Below are 17,580 nucleotides of genomic sequence, written 5' to 3' on the forward strand. Positions count from 1 at the left end.
CCAATGAAACCTTAATACTAATTAGTTGAACAGGTAAGGGAGCTGGATAAGACAGATTAGAAGGGCCAGGCATGATGGCTTACACCTGTAATCCCAGCACTTTAGGAGGCTGAGGCGTGAGGATCACTTGAGGCCAGGAGTTGGAGACCAGCCTGGCCAACATGATGAAACTCTGTCTCTACTAAAAATACAAAAAAAAATTTGCCAGGCATGATGGCATGCACCTGTGGTCCCAGCTATTTGGGAGGCTGAGGCAGGAGAATTGCTTGAACCTGGGAGGTGGAAGTTGCAGTGAGCAGAGATCATGTCACTGCACTCCAGCCTAGGTGACAAAGCAAGACTCCGTTACAATCAATCAATCAATCAATCAATCAATAAGACAGATGAAAATAAGAATCTGAAAGACCAGAATTTGAGGTTTTAAGAATAGCAGAACTGTTGATCAAGGCAATCCTCTTGGTGATAAACCTGTCCCCATTCTCTTATTCTATAAATATATTTAAGTAGGTTTAAATTCTGGCTTTAATATTTACAACGCTTTTAATTCTGTGGTTAATTTAAATAAAACTGAACAGCAAATACCTGAAGAATTCTTTGATCCTTTTATGGAAGAGATCACAGTCTGAGTTTCTGCCACACTACAAAATAATAGCAAAAGTGTTCTCAGCATCTGTGTGAACAGGGCGGGTAGCAAAAGTAAAAATTTCCTGACTCAAAGGATTTTTCTAAACAATGGGCAAAGTAGCAATGATATAAGAAATTAGTTTTTCCATCTGAAATTTCTAAAGGAAGGGAAATAAAAGCGGAGTGAATATTTATAACAGTCAAAAGAGAAAGCAGAAAATCTCTACTGCCGAGCTTTAATTTTTCCATGTCCACAATCCCTGCTGCATTCACGTAAATTTTGATTTTTAAATAAATTCTGATTCATAATTTAAAATTCTATTAAAAAAAATAAAGTTGGTGAAAGTTCTTCTGACTGGACCAATACAATACTCTTACCTTACAGGGATGCCGTCTTTATAGCGAGTGCCAATTTCACTGGTCGAGCTAACTTCATCACACCCAGAACGAGAAGTTTCTAGCAGGTTTTGCTCTGTAGAGTTCCAAATATCCTTTTTAGATGGGCTGTCTGGTTTCTCTTCTCCTGATTCTGAAGAATCAATGGCTACTACTTCTAACTGAGGATTAGGAATTTCTAGGACTTCCAGAGACGAGTCACTATCTGGCTCATCTCTGACACTCCCTTGCTCCCGACCAGTCCTGCTGTCTTCCCAAGTGGAGGTTGTTACTTTCCCCCCTTTAATTAACTTTCCAGCTTTTACTTTCCTTACGGGTTTAACAGTCAAAACATCCTGTTCAGTGTCACTATTCTCAGGAACATGGGCAGCCCGTAGACTTTTCTTCTTCCGAAGTTTCTTCTTTTTCTTGCTTCCCCTAGTCTCAGCTGATGTCAAAGTGGATTCTGCCTGTTGTTCAGGCTGGTCAGCTGGAGAGTGGGGTTCCTTTTCCAAAGGGGTTTCTGAAGCAAAAGACAATCTTAGAAAAGAACTAGTATAGGCTTCAGACCCACTATTGCCTCTGGTTGGCTCTTCCCCCTCTTTATTTATGCTAGAAAGACCAGCTGATTGGGAAGAGGGAGAGTTCTCTCTGTTTCTGGTATTTCTTTGCTCCACAGAAAACTTCAGTTCTTGGCTAGGCTCATGGAAACTTTCTGTTGACTCTGATAAGGACAATCTAGCAGTGATGACTGGATAAACTGGACAACTGTCACTGATCTCTCCTGAATTGAGAGGAAAACAATTATTGCATCCTTTTTTGTGTTTGCTGCAATTTATCACTGACTGAAACTCTACCAAATATTTCAATGAGATGTTCACAAAACCATGAGTGTTTCAGCTGGTATCTCACCCCTCAGTTTCCCATCACCTACATACACTCCTATGACAGCACTTACTACCCTCTGCCTTGCGTGAATGTCACAGACACTGTGTGTCTTATTCCCTACAAAAGCTCCTTGTGGGGAGGGATTGTTTCTATTAATCTTTTTTCTTGTTTTAAATGTCCACACATTTAACACTGTGTTTTATTCTTAGCAGACACTTATATGTCTACTTAGCTGAAGTCCTTTTACTTTTATTTCTCTGAAGTTTTCATTATCCCCACCCATCCAATTTAGCTACACCCTAGTAGTTAAAAAATTTGCTGACTTAGAAATGTCAATTTCCTTTGACTTAATTACTTCATGTCTAGGAGTTAAAAGTGATGAAATAATCACAGACGTACTCAAAGACGTATACAACGCAGTGTTATACAGAATATGAAGTCAGAAAACTAAATATTCAAAAAAGATTCACCACTTAAATTATTGTATATTCAAATTATGCAACTATTCAAATATTATGCAACTTGTAATATAAAATATTTTAGATAAATTATTTTTACGACAGAAAAATCATAATACATTAAATGGAAAAAGTCAGGTTATATATGATTGCTCCTTTGTATAAGTTGTACATGTAAACACAAAAACATGATTTAAGAAAGACTGAAATAATATGTAATATGAAAAACAGTACCAAAATATTTCATGTAATCCGTAAATATATACACCTATTATGTACCCACAAAAATTTTAAATAATTTTTAAAAATATGCTAGGGACTGGGCACGGTGGCTTACGTCTGTAATCCCAGCATTTTGGGAGGCTGAGGAGGGCGGATCACTCAAGGTCAGGAGTTCAAGACCAGCTTGGCCAACATGGTGAAACCCTGTCTCTATTAAAAATACATAAATTAGCTGGGCATGATGGTGGGCACCTGAAATCCCAGCTATTCAGGAGCCTGAGACAAGACAATCACTTGAACCTGGGAGGTAGACGTTGCAGTGAGCCAAGAGCACGCCACTGAACACCAGCCTGGACAACAAAAAGCGAAATTCTGCCTTAAAAAAAAAAGTTGCTTTTATATATATATATATATATATATATATATATATATATATATATATATATATATATATATATGCTAAGCCAGGCACAGTGGCTCACATCTATAATCCAAGCACTTTGGGAGGCCAAGGTGGGTGGATCACTTGAGCCCAGGAGATCAAGACCAGCCTGGGTAACATGGTGATTCCCCATCTCTACAAAAAAAAAAAAAAAAAAAAAAAAATACAAAAACGAGCCGGGCATGGTGGCAGGCGTCTGTAGTCCTAGCTACTCCGGAGGCTGAGGTGGGAGCATCATCTGAGCCCAGGAGGTCAAGCCTGTGGTGAGCTGTGATTGTGCCACCGCACTCCAGCCTGAGGGACAGAGTGAGACTCTGTCTCAATAAACAAATAAGCTATACATTTGATACTAACATCTAGATTAATATTGCAACACAGTACTGGTAGTAAAATCTAGAGTAATTTTTTAGACTTTTTGCTTTTGCTTAGGAAACCACACGATGCCAGTTTGTTGGACTTAATTTTCAAATACAGCACCACTGTGGTAATGCAAACTTCTAACAGGATTTTACATAGCTTAGATATATTCTCAAATGATAACCAGGTAAGTGTTATTTTTTGAAAAGAGTGAAAACCCTGGCTATTTCTCAACACAAACTTCTTAGTAGATGATTCCAAACCCCATCATGGCCACCTGCCTCTCGAGCTTATATTAATCCTGGTTTGTATTTGAGATTATATAGACAGTTAAGTGCAAAGAAATTCAGAGGATAGACCTTATTTAGAAAATTGGTTGAATTAACTTCAACCTCATTTATTTCACACAAAACAAATTTTATACTTATCCTAATAAATGGAACCTTGTGGGTATTAATACAAAGTCAACTCTAACCCTAGATTATAGGAAATGATAGAAAATGACTGATATTTAAATTACATTCTCTAAAATACTTTAAAAGAATCTTCCTGTATATATGAAGAGAATTTCAGTGAAAAATTAGTTGTATTTGCTCATTTTAGTTTTAATGAGCAAGTATGGCTTATATTACTCATATAAAAATGCCCCAGTCCCACTACTGGGATGCCCTTAACCCAAAGAAAAGCTTACATACTATTAGCTTCCAGTAGTTCGTTGGACACATTGCAGGCAGAGCTTGGTGGCACAGCATTCACAGTCTCATCTTGTTCAGGAGACATGGGCTCTTGTTTAATCTGAACGGATGAGTCTGGAGCAGGGACACTGCCATGGGTTTGGAAAGTAGGAGATGTGGTTATTTGAAGAGAGGCTCCGGTGGGTGATGGAGACACATGGGAAGATGGAGGCTCCAGAAAAAGTGGAAAAAAGGGAGTGGGCAGCAGTGCGGCATCAACAGATGTTTGAGATCTACTGTTCCTTCGTTCTCGTGTGAGGCTACAGGGAACCTGGTCTGGGTGCTCAGAAGGTTCGTATGTTTCTAGAATGGGAAACAGACATACACAGAAATGCAAAAATGTTATCTGAAAAGTCATTTGTTTCTGAGCTAATTTGTATATTTAAACATTAGAAAAGAATTTTAAGTTAGTAAGTATATTAGTATAGTCTGTCATAATTCTCTGAAATATAGAGAATATAATCTCTACAACCACCAAGGATACAGACAGAATAGGCATCAACATTCTTTTTTTTTCGATAGGGTCTCGCTTTGTCACCCAGGCTGCAGTGCATGGACTCAAGCAATCCTCCTGCCTCAGCCTCCCAAGCAGCTGGGATTATAGGCACATGCCACTATGCCCAGTTATTATTGTTATTATTTTTTCGAGACAGAGTCTCACTCTGTCACCCAGGCTGGAGTGCAGTGGCGCAATCTCGGCTCACTGCAACCTCTGCCTCCCAAGTTCGAGCGATTCTCCTGCCTCAGCGTCCTGAGTAGCTGGGATTACCGGCGCACGCCACCATGCCCAGCTAATTTTTGTATTTTTAGTAGGGATGGGGTTTCACCATGTTGGTCAGGCTGGAATTATTAATTATTAATAATTAATAATTTTTGTATTTATTTCTAGAGACAGGGTTTCACCATGTTGCTTGGGCTGGTCTCAAACTCCTGGGCTCAAGGAATCCACCTGCCTCAGATTCCCAAAGTGCTGGGATTACAGGCATGAGCCACTGTGCCTGGCTACATTCCAATTTTTCAAATCTTAAATGACTTATCCAAAATTATATAGGTTACTAATGGAAAAGCGAAGATTTGAATCCAGGCCTCTTGATTCCTAATCAAAACTTTTTCCAAAACATATTGTCTGTTGCTAAACATTTTTGGGATGCACCATCTACAGACCTTTCTATAGAAGGATGAAACTGGCCAGGCGTGGTGGCTCAGGCCTGTAATCCTAACCATTTGGGAGGTCAAGTTAGGAGGATTGCTTGAGCCTAGGAGTTTGGGACTATCCTGGGAAACACTGGGAGACCCCATCTCTATAAAAACATTTTTAAAATTTTTATAACTTTTTATAATTTTATATAACTTTTTATAATTTTTATAACCTTTAAATTTTAACGATTTTAAATTATAACTTTATAAAATTAAAAGTTAAAAATTTTAATAACCAGGCATGGTGACACACATCTGTAGTCCCAGCTACTGGGGGGAGTGAGGTGGGAAGATCACTAGAGCCCAGGAGGTCGAGGCTGCAATGAGCCGTGATCATGCCACTGCGCTCCAGCCTGAGTGACAGAGCAAGGCCCTGTCTCAAAAAAACAAAAAAGGATGAAACCAAGGAGACAGGAGAGAAATAACATGATCTTTTCATGACTACTTTTCATTTCCCTCAAAGAGAACAAAAAGGCCTGGTGCAGTGGCTCACGCCTGTAATCCCAGCACTTTGGGAGGCTGAGGCAGGCAGATCACCTGAGGTCAGGAATTTGAGACCAGTCTGGCCAACATGGTGAAACCCTGTCTCTACTAAAAATACAAAAATTAGCTGGGGGTGGGGTGGGCACCTGTAATTCCAGCTAATCAACTGCTGAGGCACGAGAATCACTTGAACCTGGGAGGCAGAGGTTGCAGTGAGCAGAGATTGCATCACTGCACTCCAGCCTGGGGGATAGAGCAAGACGCTGTCTAAAAAACCAAAAACGAACAAACAAACAAAAAAAACAGAACAAAAAAGTAACAAGCTATCCATCAGATGCTCTCTGAATACCTTGTAATCCCTGTAGAATCTGTATTCTATGGGTCCTCAGTGCACTCATCTCCATAGTTATCTAAAAATAAAGTATTTTATTAAGCATTTTGAAATCCAACTTGTAGGGTCCTCTAGGTCTCCCCACTTTTCTTCTATATCCTGACCAAAAATCAGTGTTTTGACTGCTCTGTGACCCAGCCAGCTGCAGGTTTTCCCCAGCAGGCTTGAACCCCACCTGGGGCCTTGAAGAATCCCAGGCACTGATAAAAGTATCTAGGTTGTTGCCCGAAACACTGAAAGAAATTGGCCCTGGCCTGGAGCCGAATTCCTTCAACCCTCATATAAACTCCACATCCCGCCCGCTGGCTGTGGATGTACCTAGGGAGAACACTCCTTCCTTGCTGTCCCTTGTCGGGACTGCTGCAGCCTACTCTGTAAGTCAGCTCTGCTAATAAATGCTTTGGACTCATCACCCCAGCATTTCGTGCTTCTTTCTTTGGAATCCTAACTGTCCCCCATTAGGCACAGTCTGGGCACTTCCCTTGTGGAAACTCCCCTGCCACTGCTTTTGGAGTGACTCCGGCTGTGGGTTTGGCAGGACAAAACATGATTTCAGAGATGATCCATTTTTATTAAATCCTCCACATGCCGTTACCTGCTGCTTGAGCATAAGTAGCCTCTGAACTTCCACATAAGCTGTCTGAAGGGCTGCACGGGCTTGCAGAAGATTGTTATCCATGCACTGCAATGACTTACTAAGTTCTTCCTCCCTTAAAGAAATATTCAGCAGCTGGTCAACCTGAGAACGTTCTGCCAAAAGAAACCATAAGGTTCAGGTTAATACTAGATTTCCGCCTCATCACACAGCTCCTCACAAGATTGAACTATTCCCATTATCCGGAATAAGCCTTTATGTTCTCCTCAATAGGTCACTGGAAATTCACAAAACATTTAGTCAAGCACAATGATATTTGATTCAAAGCTAGGAACCAAAAGTGACACCTGCTAAGATGGAGGAGTCTCATAAGCTCCAGGGTCCACCACATCATTCTGTCTCATCTGATCACCACCTTCCACCACTGCCTTTCTAGGTGAAATCTGTCCCATGCAAACCATCTGTTCTAGGTCTCGTTTCCCATTCTTCCTTTATCTACCACTGTCTTCACAAAGGACTTTTGCTTAGATTGGACTCTGGACCTAGACTGCTTGCACTCTCTTTCCAATCCATATTTAGTCTGTCAGTTGACTTAAAAATTGTTTTTATTAGAGAAGACTTCCTGAAGAAAATACAGCTGTGAAATAGTACACTTAACTTACTTTGAATAAAATGTTCTGTGTATGTATTTACCATCATTGGGTTTGTCTGTTTGCTACTGAATATGCCAGGACCTCTCCCTTAAGCTCCACACCCACATATCCAACTACTGACTATGATATTTCTGGCTAGGTTATCTCAAAGGTCCTTTAAGTCAAAGAATCCCTGAGGGAATTCATTCTCTATTCTCAATCTGCTCCTCTCATGGAGCTTTCCAGCTCTACATATGATCCATCTGGTTGGTCCAGCCAGAAATGTGGGTTGTCCTTGACTCCTCCCTTATCCATCACATCCACTCACTCAAGCCTCATCCAATCACTTCCGGGACTAGCCCTTATACTAGAACTGGGTTAGAGTCAAGGAAAAGCAGGAATCACAGAAATATATCAATGAGGGAGCAATGTTAATAACTTCTTTCCATAATTCACTTTAGAAAAACAACCAAGGAAGGGAGTGTAGAGGTAGGGCAGGGGGAAGCAACCAAGATGCCTCAAAAACAGAAAGTGAGAGAAATGGCTACACATGACCAAGAGGGCCAACATGTTTTATCCCACTGAAAAGGCTTAAGGAAACTTTCTGGCTTTATATTGTCCCAGTGATATACTAACCTTGGCTTACAAGTCTATGTGACATCATATATTTCTTCTACAGCTGTAACTGGATGTATTAGGAAATCAAACATTTCTTTCCTCTTAAGCAAGGCAACAAAAATGTCCAAAAAAAAGTCAATGGACAATCAGTGTTTGATAAATGACAAGCTATGCTCTGTGTCAAGTTGTACAAACACTGAACTGTTACAAGAACCTCTTGGGGCTGGACACAGTGGCTTACACCTATAATCCCAACACTTTGGGAGGCCAAGGTGAGAGGATCACTGGAGCCCAAGAGTTTGAGTCCAGCCTGGGCAATATAGCTAGACCCTGTCTCTACAAAAAAATAAAAAGAATTAGTGTGTTATCACACACCAGTAGTCCTACCTACTCAGGAGGCTGAGAGAAGAGGATTGCTTGAGCCCAAGAGTTGGGAGGTTACCAAAAAAACCCAAAAAACGAAACAAAAAACACCAACTTCTTTCTCCCAAAATATTCTGCACCATACCTTTTTTTCCTTTAATTTTCCTTCTTTTATTTTTTCTCTCAAGACTTGGGAGTTCAGGAGAAGATCCATCCTGGAGCGATAAAGAAAACTGCATAAAATCCAATGTGTAAAAGCCATTATCCAAGAGGAGCAAAAGGAATCAATTCCAAGATAGCCGTACGCTGTTCTTCACTATTGCTACCATCTCTAACATGATCATAGGAGTCTCACGCACATAGTACAAACTCAAATTTTAGTTGGATAAACATATCTGATTCAAAAAGAAAGAAAGAAAAAAAAAGAATCCAGGGTGAAGTGCCTTCTAGCATCCTAGAGGTAGGAAAGCCCATGGAGGTCAGACAAAGCATTCTATCTTGGTGTAGTAAGGCACAAGTAGAAGTATTGACAAAGCCAGTTATATATATAAATATATATATTTATAACTTGGCATAGTTTCTACTTTAAATTTCAGCAAGAAAACCTTTACAACAAAAAGCTTAACAGTCCACGAGACAAGCTCTTTGTCATAGGACAGTTCCTCAGCTTGAAGTGTATTTTAAGTCATCCAATAACATCCACTACATATAGCATCTAGCTCAAAGGAGCAGAATTGCAATTTGAAGCAAGCCTAGAATTCATTACCTTAACTACTATGTTTATCACCTCAGTAGTAAATGAGAGAAGCCCAGCACAGTGATACATGCTTGTAGTTCCCAACACTTGGGAGGCTGAGGCAGGAGGACTGCTTGAGTCCAGGAGTTCCAGAACAGTCTGGACTACATTGTGAGACCTCGTCTCTAATATAAATTTTAAAATATTATAAAATAAACAAATAATGAAGAGAAGAACCCATTTTTTTTCACATCGCCAGATCCCAGACTATCTCACTACCAGCACCTCTTTCTTTCCAGAAAGGGATACTGAGAGGGTTAAGCAGTATTACCAGCAGAATTGCCAGAAGAGCAGAAGTGCTATCAGTGAAATAAAAGATTCTTAAAGGCCAGGCTGGGTAACTGAAGGACGAAGGACAGAGTTACACAGACTAAAAATATTTCTATACTCTGTCCATATATACGCACTCTAATAGTACTAAAACCATCTTAGTGTTAAGCCTAGCACTCCTGAATCCAGCAATTATCCACGCTCTACAACAGTAGAATGCCTTTCTTCAGCAGCAGTGCAGAATGCATCTATGAAAACAGATTGAGTTACAGTTGAAGACGTGACTGATCCTTGGTCAGGTGACACAAAGAATCATTGGCTTGGACACTGGTTTTAGATATGACTTCATATTTTCCTGGTACTGTACATTCATATTAGATTACATTTAATTTAGCAGAATTACTCAGTGTAAGAAACCAGTAGGATGAAAGTAAGAACCTCACAATTCTTCTAGAAGTTGAGAGAATCACAATCCCAGACACCCAAGAAAAACAGTTGAAGCTTTTTTAATAAGCAACCAACTTGCCACATGCGATGTTCTACAAAAAGCAGAGGGAATTATACTCACTCCAGTGGCTCTTCGTTTCTTCCTAATACTTTGGCCATCATTTTGTTCAGCACCAGAGGTACAGCTACTATCTGTGGCTGCATCCGCTAAACTGGAGATCGCAAGGGCTGAGGATGCATTTGATGACAGAGAGTTTCCTTCTCCGTTACTCTCTTGGGAATTCTGACTCTCTGAAGGTGGCATAGACCTCTCCTGGCTGTTCAAGTCTTTTGCCGAATGCATCAAAGGTATTATATCGTCAGAAGGTAATTGTGCACTATGTCGCCTTCGGGTAGCAACATTTTCAGCCCTTTCACCTGTTCGGAGGGAGGCAGCCAGAGGTGTCACTTCTTGTTTGAGGTGCATGGTTGCGTTCTGACTCTGTCCAGCCCTCAGTGAGTTACTAGGTGAAACCATCTGCTGGGGCTCATTTTCTTTGCCTGTACCTTCCTCACTGAAGAAGCTATACACAGAAGGAGCTCTGTCCATGATCACGCTGCTCTCAGAAAGGCTTCGCTTTCTTGCCAAGCCAGGGGATGAGGAAATGGAAACGCCTTCCCACTGGAATCCTTCTAGACTGGACAGATCAGGTTCCCCGTCCAAATCTAAGACTTCTTGTTCATTTTGAACAAGCGGTACCATTTCTATGCCAAACCTTAAGGAAGAAAGAAAAAATGAAAACATAAATTGGATATGGTTGTTGGGAGAGGCATTATTTTTTAATGTGCCAGCTTCTCTCAAGCACTGAGGTTATAAAAAGTAAGGTAGTTCTTGTCTTCAAGGAGCTCACAGTCTAGTAAGTGATACAGATATAAATATATTATGTTGTGACAAGTACCAGATTAGAGGTTTGTATACAGCTACAATAATATATTTGAGGGAGTAAAAATTGAGTTTTATTTCATATGGAGCTCTAAATCTATAATAATACATACAGCATGTAATTTTTAAAAGCAAACAAACCAAACCAAAAGAAAAAAAAACCCTTTTATTGAGCATTTACGGGTGCTATATACTGATAATTTCAAGTGCTACTCACAGGGTGTGGGAAAAAGAAAGTGGGGGAAAATAAATCCATTATTTCAACAAGTACAGAAATGCCCCTGAAGCCTGCAGACTGTATCATCGTGCAGCAGTTATGACTTTCAAGTAGCAAACCTATGTTGAACACTGTTTTACCATTCAGAAAAGTCTAGTACCTCAACATAAGATGAAGAGCCAAAATATTACACAAGTGCTCAAGAGAAAGCATGTTGTAGTAATAAATACAATGCCCAGAGTACATACAGAAAAGCTAACTATTCGTGGGTTCCAAGTAAAAGGTAATGAGAACAGTTCTATTTAAAAGTTACAGCACGCATTCCAAAATTAAGATCTAGACAAAGACACAGATCTATAGCTCTACATTTTTATACTGTCGTTTTCTACCCCCATAAAGTGATGGATTTTACCCCTATAAAGTGATGACTTTTTTCTTACGTCACCATCTTGTTTCTCAAGTAGGTGTGTTTCCATTTTAACCTGCACTCTCTGCTAGGAAATACTTTATTCCATCTGTCATAGAGTATCAGTCACTATTTGATATTAAATCAAGACATCTACAACAGATATTGTTGGCAAACATTTAATTAAATGAAACACGTAGAATTCTCTTGATCAGGGTCAAAGGGTTACTTTAAAAGAGAGCGAGGGGGAAAAAAAAAAGAAAGACACCGAAAAGCAGCACACACCTGGGTAAGCCTTTGCCCAGCTCTTGCTTTTTCTTGGTTACTTGCTGAATGACCTGTTCCCAGTTGACATTTCTCCGAGATGCATTTAGAATCTGCCGTAGGGTTGGCTTGAGCCCAGACTCCTTCTCTGTCTCACTCTTTCGGTGACCGCTAATATTGCGAATGCGGCGGGCACTATTGAGGTTTGGCTCAGGAAGGTGCACTCCAGTTTTGCTCTTCAAACTAATGTGCCGGGTTAGATCCCTCTGAAGTGAGGCAGGAAAGCCAAGCTTACTTAGTTCAGGCAGGAGAGGGCCCGAGGGCTGACTGATGTCACTTTTTTGAAGCTCTGCATCCAAGCTAGTACTCTCAAAGCCTTCTGTTTCATAAGATACATGAGATTTAATAGAGTCATCAACCTGTGCATCTTCTAGAGAGGTTTTCAAGTCTAGCAATAAGCCAGGGTGTGGACTGGCTGCAGATGTCATTTGTAATTCAGATTCTTTCTGGTGAACTGTGGGATTACATGGGGAAGTGGATAGTTCTCTAGAAGTCTTCAGGATTCGGTCATCGTCCTCTTTCTCATCAGCAGTACGAGTGCTGCCGGATAACAATTCTGTAGTTGCAGAACCTAGGGTTCCAATTTTTGTTCCCTGCTTTTCCGTGTCAGATGTCTCCCCATCACTTTCATCTTCTAGTGCGTGCACTTGAAACTCAATTTTCAAAGACCCTTTTTCAGATTCTTCTACATTTCTACTTGCTTTTGCATAGTTCCTGGTCCTTTTAGAAGTGCTAAGAAGTGGATTTTGCAATGACTCATGACACTGTAGCACCTCTTTGGCCTTTCGTAATGTATCATTTAAATTGTCACCAGATTGCTTTTGAGAGCCAAATGTACTTTTACTCCCTTTTAAAACATGAGAACATGAACTACGCAGTTTGGATATGTAAGGACCATGGTTATCTTCCGCAGAGGGCTTGTTCGAGGGATCTGAGTGTTCTCCAGGGGAAAAAAAATTTGTTTTGGTGTTTTCTGAGGTATTCTTTGGATCTTGTTTTTGAGGAAATGATTTAGTGGCTGGACATGGAAGGAGTGGGGATTTCAATGACGGCATTTTATTTGGGGTATGCTCTTGTTCAGGTTTTTCTGTAATGGAGCACTGTCTCACCACCTCGAAGGAAGCAGCAGGATCAGAAGAGGCCTTGTGATTAAGAGATCCAGTATGCATTTCTTTTTGTGTTTTCTGTGTTGGGGAATTATGTGTTTCATCAGTTTGGGGCTCCTGTATTCCTGTAGTTATCAAGCTAAAATCAAAGAGAGGTTTCTCCATTATTTCTGACTTGTTACCAGTGACGTCTTTCAATCCTGACTGTAAATCCAGAGTCTTCTGGGAAGGGTAAGGCGTCCAGCGACGAGGCTTTTCCCTTGCCGCACTGCCATTCTTTCCACTAACTTTGGAAGTAGCAGTGTCTGTTTGTTTAGTGGTTTGGCTTTCCGGCTGCTCAAAATTGAAGTCGAGTAAGCCTTCTGAAGGAAATGTATCACTTGTAAATCCTTCAGAAGGACCTCTATATGTGGCAACTGTACCAAGTTTGTCATTTTCTTGCCGCTGCCAATTATATCTGTCCTGACTGTATTTGTTTGACTTACTAGATTTCTTGTTCCATAGCATAGTCATGTCTTCCATTGGACAGTTAGAATTTCTGTTTCTGCCTGGTTGAAATTTGTCTCCAGGGCCACTGTAATTCCAATTATTTGTACTACGTACACTGGATTTCCAGTTTCCGTTACTGTTGTTCATATGCCAACTGGAAAAGCCACCTGTTCCTTCAGAAAGCCAACTGGAATTCCTTCCTGTGCCATTATGATTCCAATCTACCGTTCCGCTATTTGAAAGCCAACCACCTCCAGAATTACTATGGTTGTGAAACCAAGTTGAGGAGCCTCCTGCAACACCCTTATGCCACCCGGAACGTCCTCTTGGCCCACCACCATTCCTCAAAGAATGTGGAAAGCTGTTTTTCCTAGTATTATTAAAGCCATCTTTTTCCCATTTCCAATCCCGCTGTGGAGGTCCACGATGATGCCATGCAGGCTGACTGTAACTCTCTCTGTCTTGGTAAGGAATTCGGTCTTCTCGTCTCCATTGGGGTCGTCTGTCATCAGAGTTTATTTCTTGGTTGCTATTGGAAGGTTCATCTTGTCTGGAAGAAAAACAGTTTTTCATTAGTAATTTAAAGGAATTCCTATGCTACCTTGAAAGGCATAACCCTCCAAACTTCCCTTGTACTTTCCTCCCGTTACTTAGAATATGTAACCGAGTCTAGTTTAATATCTAATAGTGGTTGTTTTCATATCTTTAAATGATATATTTAAACTTATATTCCTCAACTTATTAACTTAAAAATTAAACATTTTAAATTATTTAAATTTCAAATAATTACAACTATCTCCTCTATCACCCAGAAATATTAAAAATTTGGCACATTTGGCCAGGTGTGGTGGCTCACATCTATAATTCCAGCCACTTTGGGAGGCCGAGGCAGGCAGATCACTTGAGGTCAGGAGTTCAAGACCAACATGGCCAATATGGAGAAACCCCATCTCTACTAAAAATACAAAAATTAGCCATGCGTAGTGCCGCACGCCTGTAACCCCAGCTACTCAGGAGGCTGAGGAATGATAATCACTTGAACCCAGGAGGCGGAGGTTGCAGTGAGCTGAGATCGCACCATTGCACTCCAGCCTGGGCAACAGAGCGAGACTAGACTATCTCAAAAAAACAAGCAAACAAAAATTTGACACATTTATATTCTCCTCCCTTTCTTGGTCCTGTTTTTCTTGGCATGTTCTGAAATTTTGTCCCTATCATCCAATTATTATTTTTATATTATGCAGTTTTTTTGGAATAAGAACAATTATATTTTATAGCTATAGTTATCTTTTTTTTCTTTTTGAGACAGAGTCTTGCTCTGTTGGCCAGGCTGGAGTGCAGTGGCACAATCTCAGCTCACTGCAATCTTTTGTCTCTGAGGCTCAAGCAATTCTCCTGCCTCAGCCTCCCAAGTAGCTGGGATTACAGGCATGCGCCACCACGCCCGGCTAATTTTTGTATTTTTGGTAGACACGGTGTTTCATCATGTTGGCCAGGCTGGTCTCAAACTCCTGACCTCAGGTAAGTCACCCACCGCAGCCTCCCAAAGTGCTGGGATTACAGGCGTACAGGCATGAGCCACCGCGCCTGGCCTAGTTATCATATTTAATACAATTTTATATTCAGCTGCCCTTAATACCATGATTTTTCCAGTTGTAGGTTCTTTCTGAAAAACTCCCATTTCTTAACCTATTTTAAATAAGATTATACTTTGCATGGTTATTTTTATTAATAAACACTTTGACCAGTACCCATTCAATAGCCATTAGTGGTATAAGAAGACTTTTATGTACAGTTCCGGTTTGTGAAGGGCTTAGCACCTAGCTGAGATAATAAGGTCATAAACAGGAGGAAAATAGCATATACCAAACAAGTAGTAACCATAAGATGTGCTATAAGAGCTTCATGAGCTAGAGGTTTTTATAAAGAAACTACAGCTGTGTCATGTATTCATGTTAGATGAGGAGTCTACAGAAACATGAATAAACTTCAGTAAGCATCGCAGCAGTAGGTGTAAATACTATTTTCTTCTACAAACTGCCTATGGTGTGCATGGCCATGGTGCTTATCATGTGCTAAGTGCTCAAAATACTGAGTACTGCTAGTTAAAATTTACTGAGTACCTAAGTATCAGGCATTTAATGCCAAGCACCTTATATATAGATTATCTCTTTTAGTTTTTATAATCCTGAGGCAAGTATTCTTTTTTTTTTTTTTTTTGAGATGGAGTCTTGCTTTGTCACCTAGGCTGGAGTGCAATGGCATGATCTTGGCTCACTGCAACCTCCACCTCTCGAGTTTAAGTGATTCTCCTGCCTCAGCCTCCTGAGTAGCTGGGATTACAGGTGCCCGCCACCATGCCTGGCTGATTTTTATATTTTTAGTAGAGGCGGGGTTGCACCATGTTGGCCAGGCTGATCTTGAACTCCTGACCTCATGATCTGCCTGCCTCAGCCTCCCAAAACACTGGGATTACAGGCATGGCAAGTATTCTTATTATTCCTACTTTTCAGATGAGAAATTGAGCAGTAGAGAGGTTATATAACTTGACTAGAATAAGACAGCCAGAAAGTAGCAGAGCAGAGATTTAAACCTTGGCAGTCTGACTCCAGCCAGAGTCTATACTCCTAACCATAGGCCTTCATAGAATCAACATCTCAAAACAAAGTTTCCACATCTAAGTTCCTTCCTCTGACCTTGACTTAAAAATCTTAAACTCAGTACTGACTTAAATTGGCTTTAAAGGGTTTTAATGTCTATGATATTTTGGACACAAATTGGAACTTCTTCCTTTTTCACAAGATGGAATTTAAAAGTCTATCTAGAAATTCAAACATCCACTAATGTTATATAAATTACAATCATTTCTAAACAGGAGACTGTTTAGAAAGTAACAAGTATTATTATATACAGTAGCAGAATTTTTTTTATAATCATTAACCAAATTGCCTTTATGTTTTGATTCTATGTAAAAACTTTTGACATCCAAGGAGACCACTGACACAGCTATACTGATATGATCAGAAATGGGAGAATTGGGGGATAAATAACTCACGAAGTAGAATTCCTAGATCTCATGAATTGGCTAGATTCAGAAGATAGGAGCATTCAGCTAAACCCACAGACCAGAAAGAATAATCTAAGTTAAAAATCATGAAGGAAAAAAGAAAAACAACACTCCTGAAGAAGTAGATGATTTTGGCCAGGTGTGGTGGCTCATGTCTGTAATCTCAGCACTTTGGGAGGCCAAGGCGGGTGGATCACTTGAGCCCAGAAGTTCGAGGCCAGCCTGGGCAACATGCCTAAACCCCATCTCTACCAAAAATAAAAATTAAAAGAAAAATTAGCCAGGCATGGTGGCAATGCATGCCTGTAGCCCCAGCTTCTTGGGAAGCTGAGGTGGGAGGACTGTTGGAGCCTCAGGAAGTTGAGGCTGCAGTGAGGTGTCATCGTGCCACTACACTCAAGCCTGGGTGACAGACCAACACTCTGTCTCCAAAAAAAAAAAAAGAAGAAGTAGATTATTTTATAAATAGGTCACCAAGGAGGCATATCAAAAGACTCAAAAAATAGTAACTATGATATGAATATCTAATCTATTCTGTCTTAATGTTTAATTATTTACACAGATAAAGCTAAAAATGGCACTAGTATGTAAGAACAAAATAGAAGTTAGTCTCCCAGAGGCTTCAACTGCCTAAAGTAGGAGAAAGTAAACTGCAACGATATTAAAAGTAATGAAAATGTCATTTGAAGGACTAAGCTACTAAATGATTTAAGAACCATGTTGTTTGAGTGTCCCTCATCTGAAATGCTTGGGACCAGAAATGTTTTGCATTTCAAATTGCTTTGGATTTTGGAATATTTTTGCATATACATAATGGGATATTATGGGAATGCGACCCAAGTCTAAACATAAAATTCATTTATGTTTCATATATACCTTTTATACACAGTCTGAAGATAATTTTAGGTAATATTTTAAATAATTTTGTAAAATGAAATGAGGTGTGGAATTTTCCACTGGTGGCCTCATGTTGGCACTCAGAAGTTTTGGATTTTGGTGCATTTTCAGATTTTGGATTACGGATGCTTACCCTTTATTGATATTTTAAGACTAAGAAAGTCTCCTTCAAGGACTTGTTCAAAAAACTTTTTTTTTTAATTTAAATTTTCTTTTTTTTTTGGTTACATAGATAAGGGCTTCCTATGTTGCCCAGGCTG

The 17,580-nt window shown here is 40.1% G+C and overlaps 1 protein-coding gene across 11 annotated transcripts in view; it reads right to left on the bottom strand.

Moving 5' to 3' along the window:
- ZNF106 (zinc finger protein 106) overlaps window positions 1-17,580 on the bottom strand; it is an 81,950-nt gene that overhangs the window by 24,137 nt on the left and 40,233 nt on the right. For 2 of the 11 annotated variants that reach the window (XM_077939162.1, XM_028850782.2), the window contains 8 exons: window positions 11,723-13,906; window positions 10,014-10,647; window positions 8,525-8,594; window positions 6,767-6,921; window positions 6,130-6,190; window positions 4,062-4,403; window positions 1,003-1,522; window positions 583-638 (listed from right to left, as the gene is read on the bottom strand). In XM_077939162.1, the coding sequence (XP_077795288.1) occupies window positions 583-638; window positions 1,003-1,522; window positions 4,062-4,403; window positions 6,130-6,190; window positions 6,767-6,921; window positions 8,525-8,594; window positions 10,014-10,647; window positions 11,723-13,503 (3,619 nt within the window). In that variant the 5' untranslated portion in view covers window positions 13,504-13,906. Of the gene's footprint in view, window positions 1-582; window positions 639-1,002; window positions 1,784-4,061; window positions 4,404-6,129; window positions 6,191-6,766; window positions 6,922-8,524; window positions 8,613-10,013; window positions 10,648-11,722; window positions 13,907-17,580 lie in introns of all 11 variants that reach the window. The other 9 variants (XM_028850784.2, XM_015142027.3, XM_077939161.1 and 6 more) reach the window with 6 other exon arrangements.

The sequence above is a fragment of the Macaca mulatta genome, chromosome 7, assembly GCF_049350105.2.
Source record: "Macaca mulatta isolate MMU2019108-1 chromosome 7, T2T-MMU8v2.0, whole genome shotgun sequence".
NCBI lineage: Eukaryota > Metazoa > Chordata > Mammalia > Primates > Cercopithecidae > Macaca > Macaca mulatta.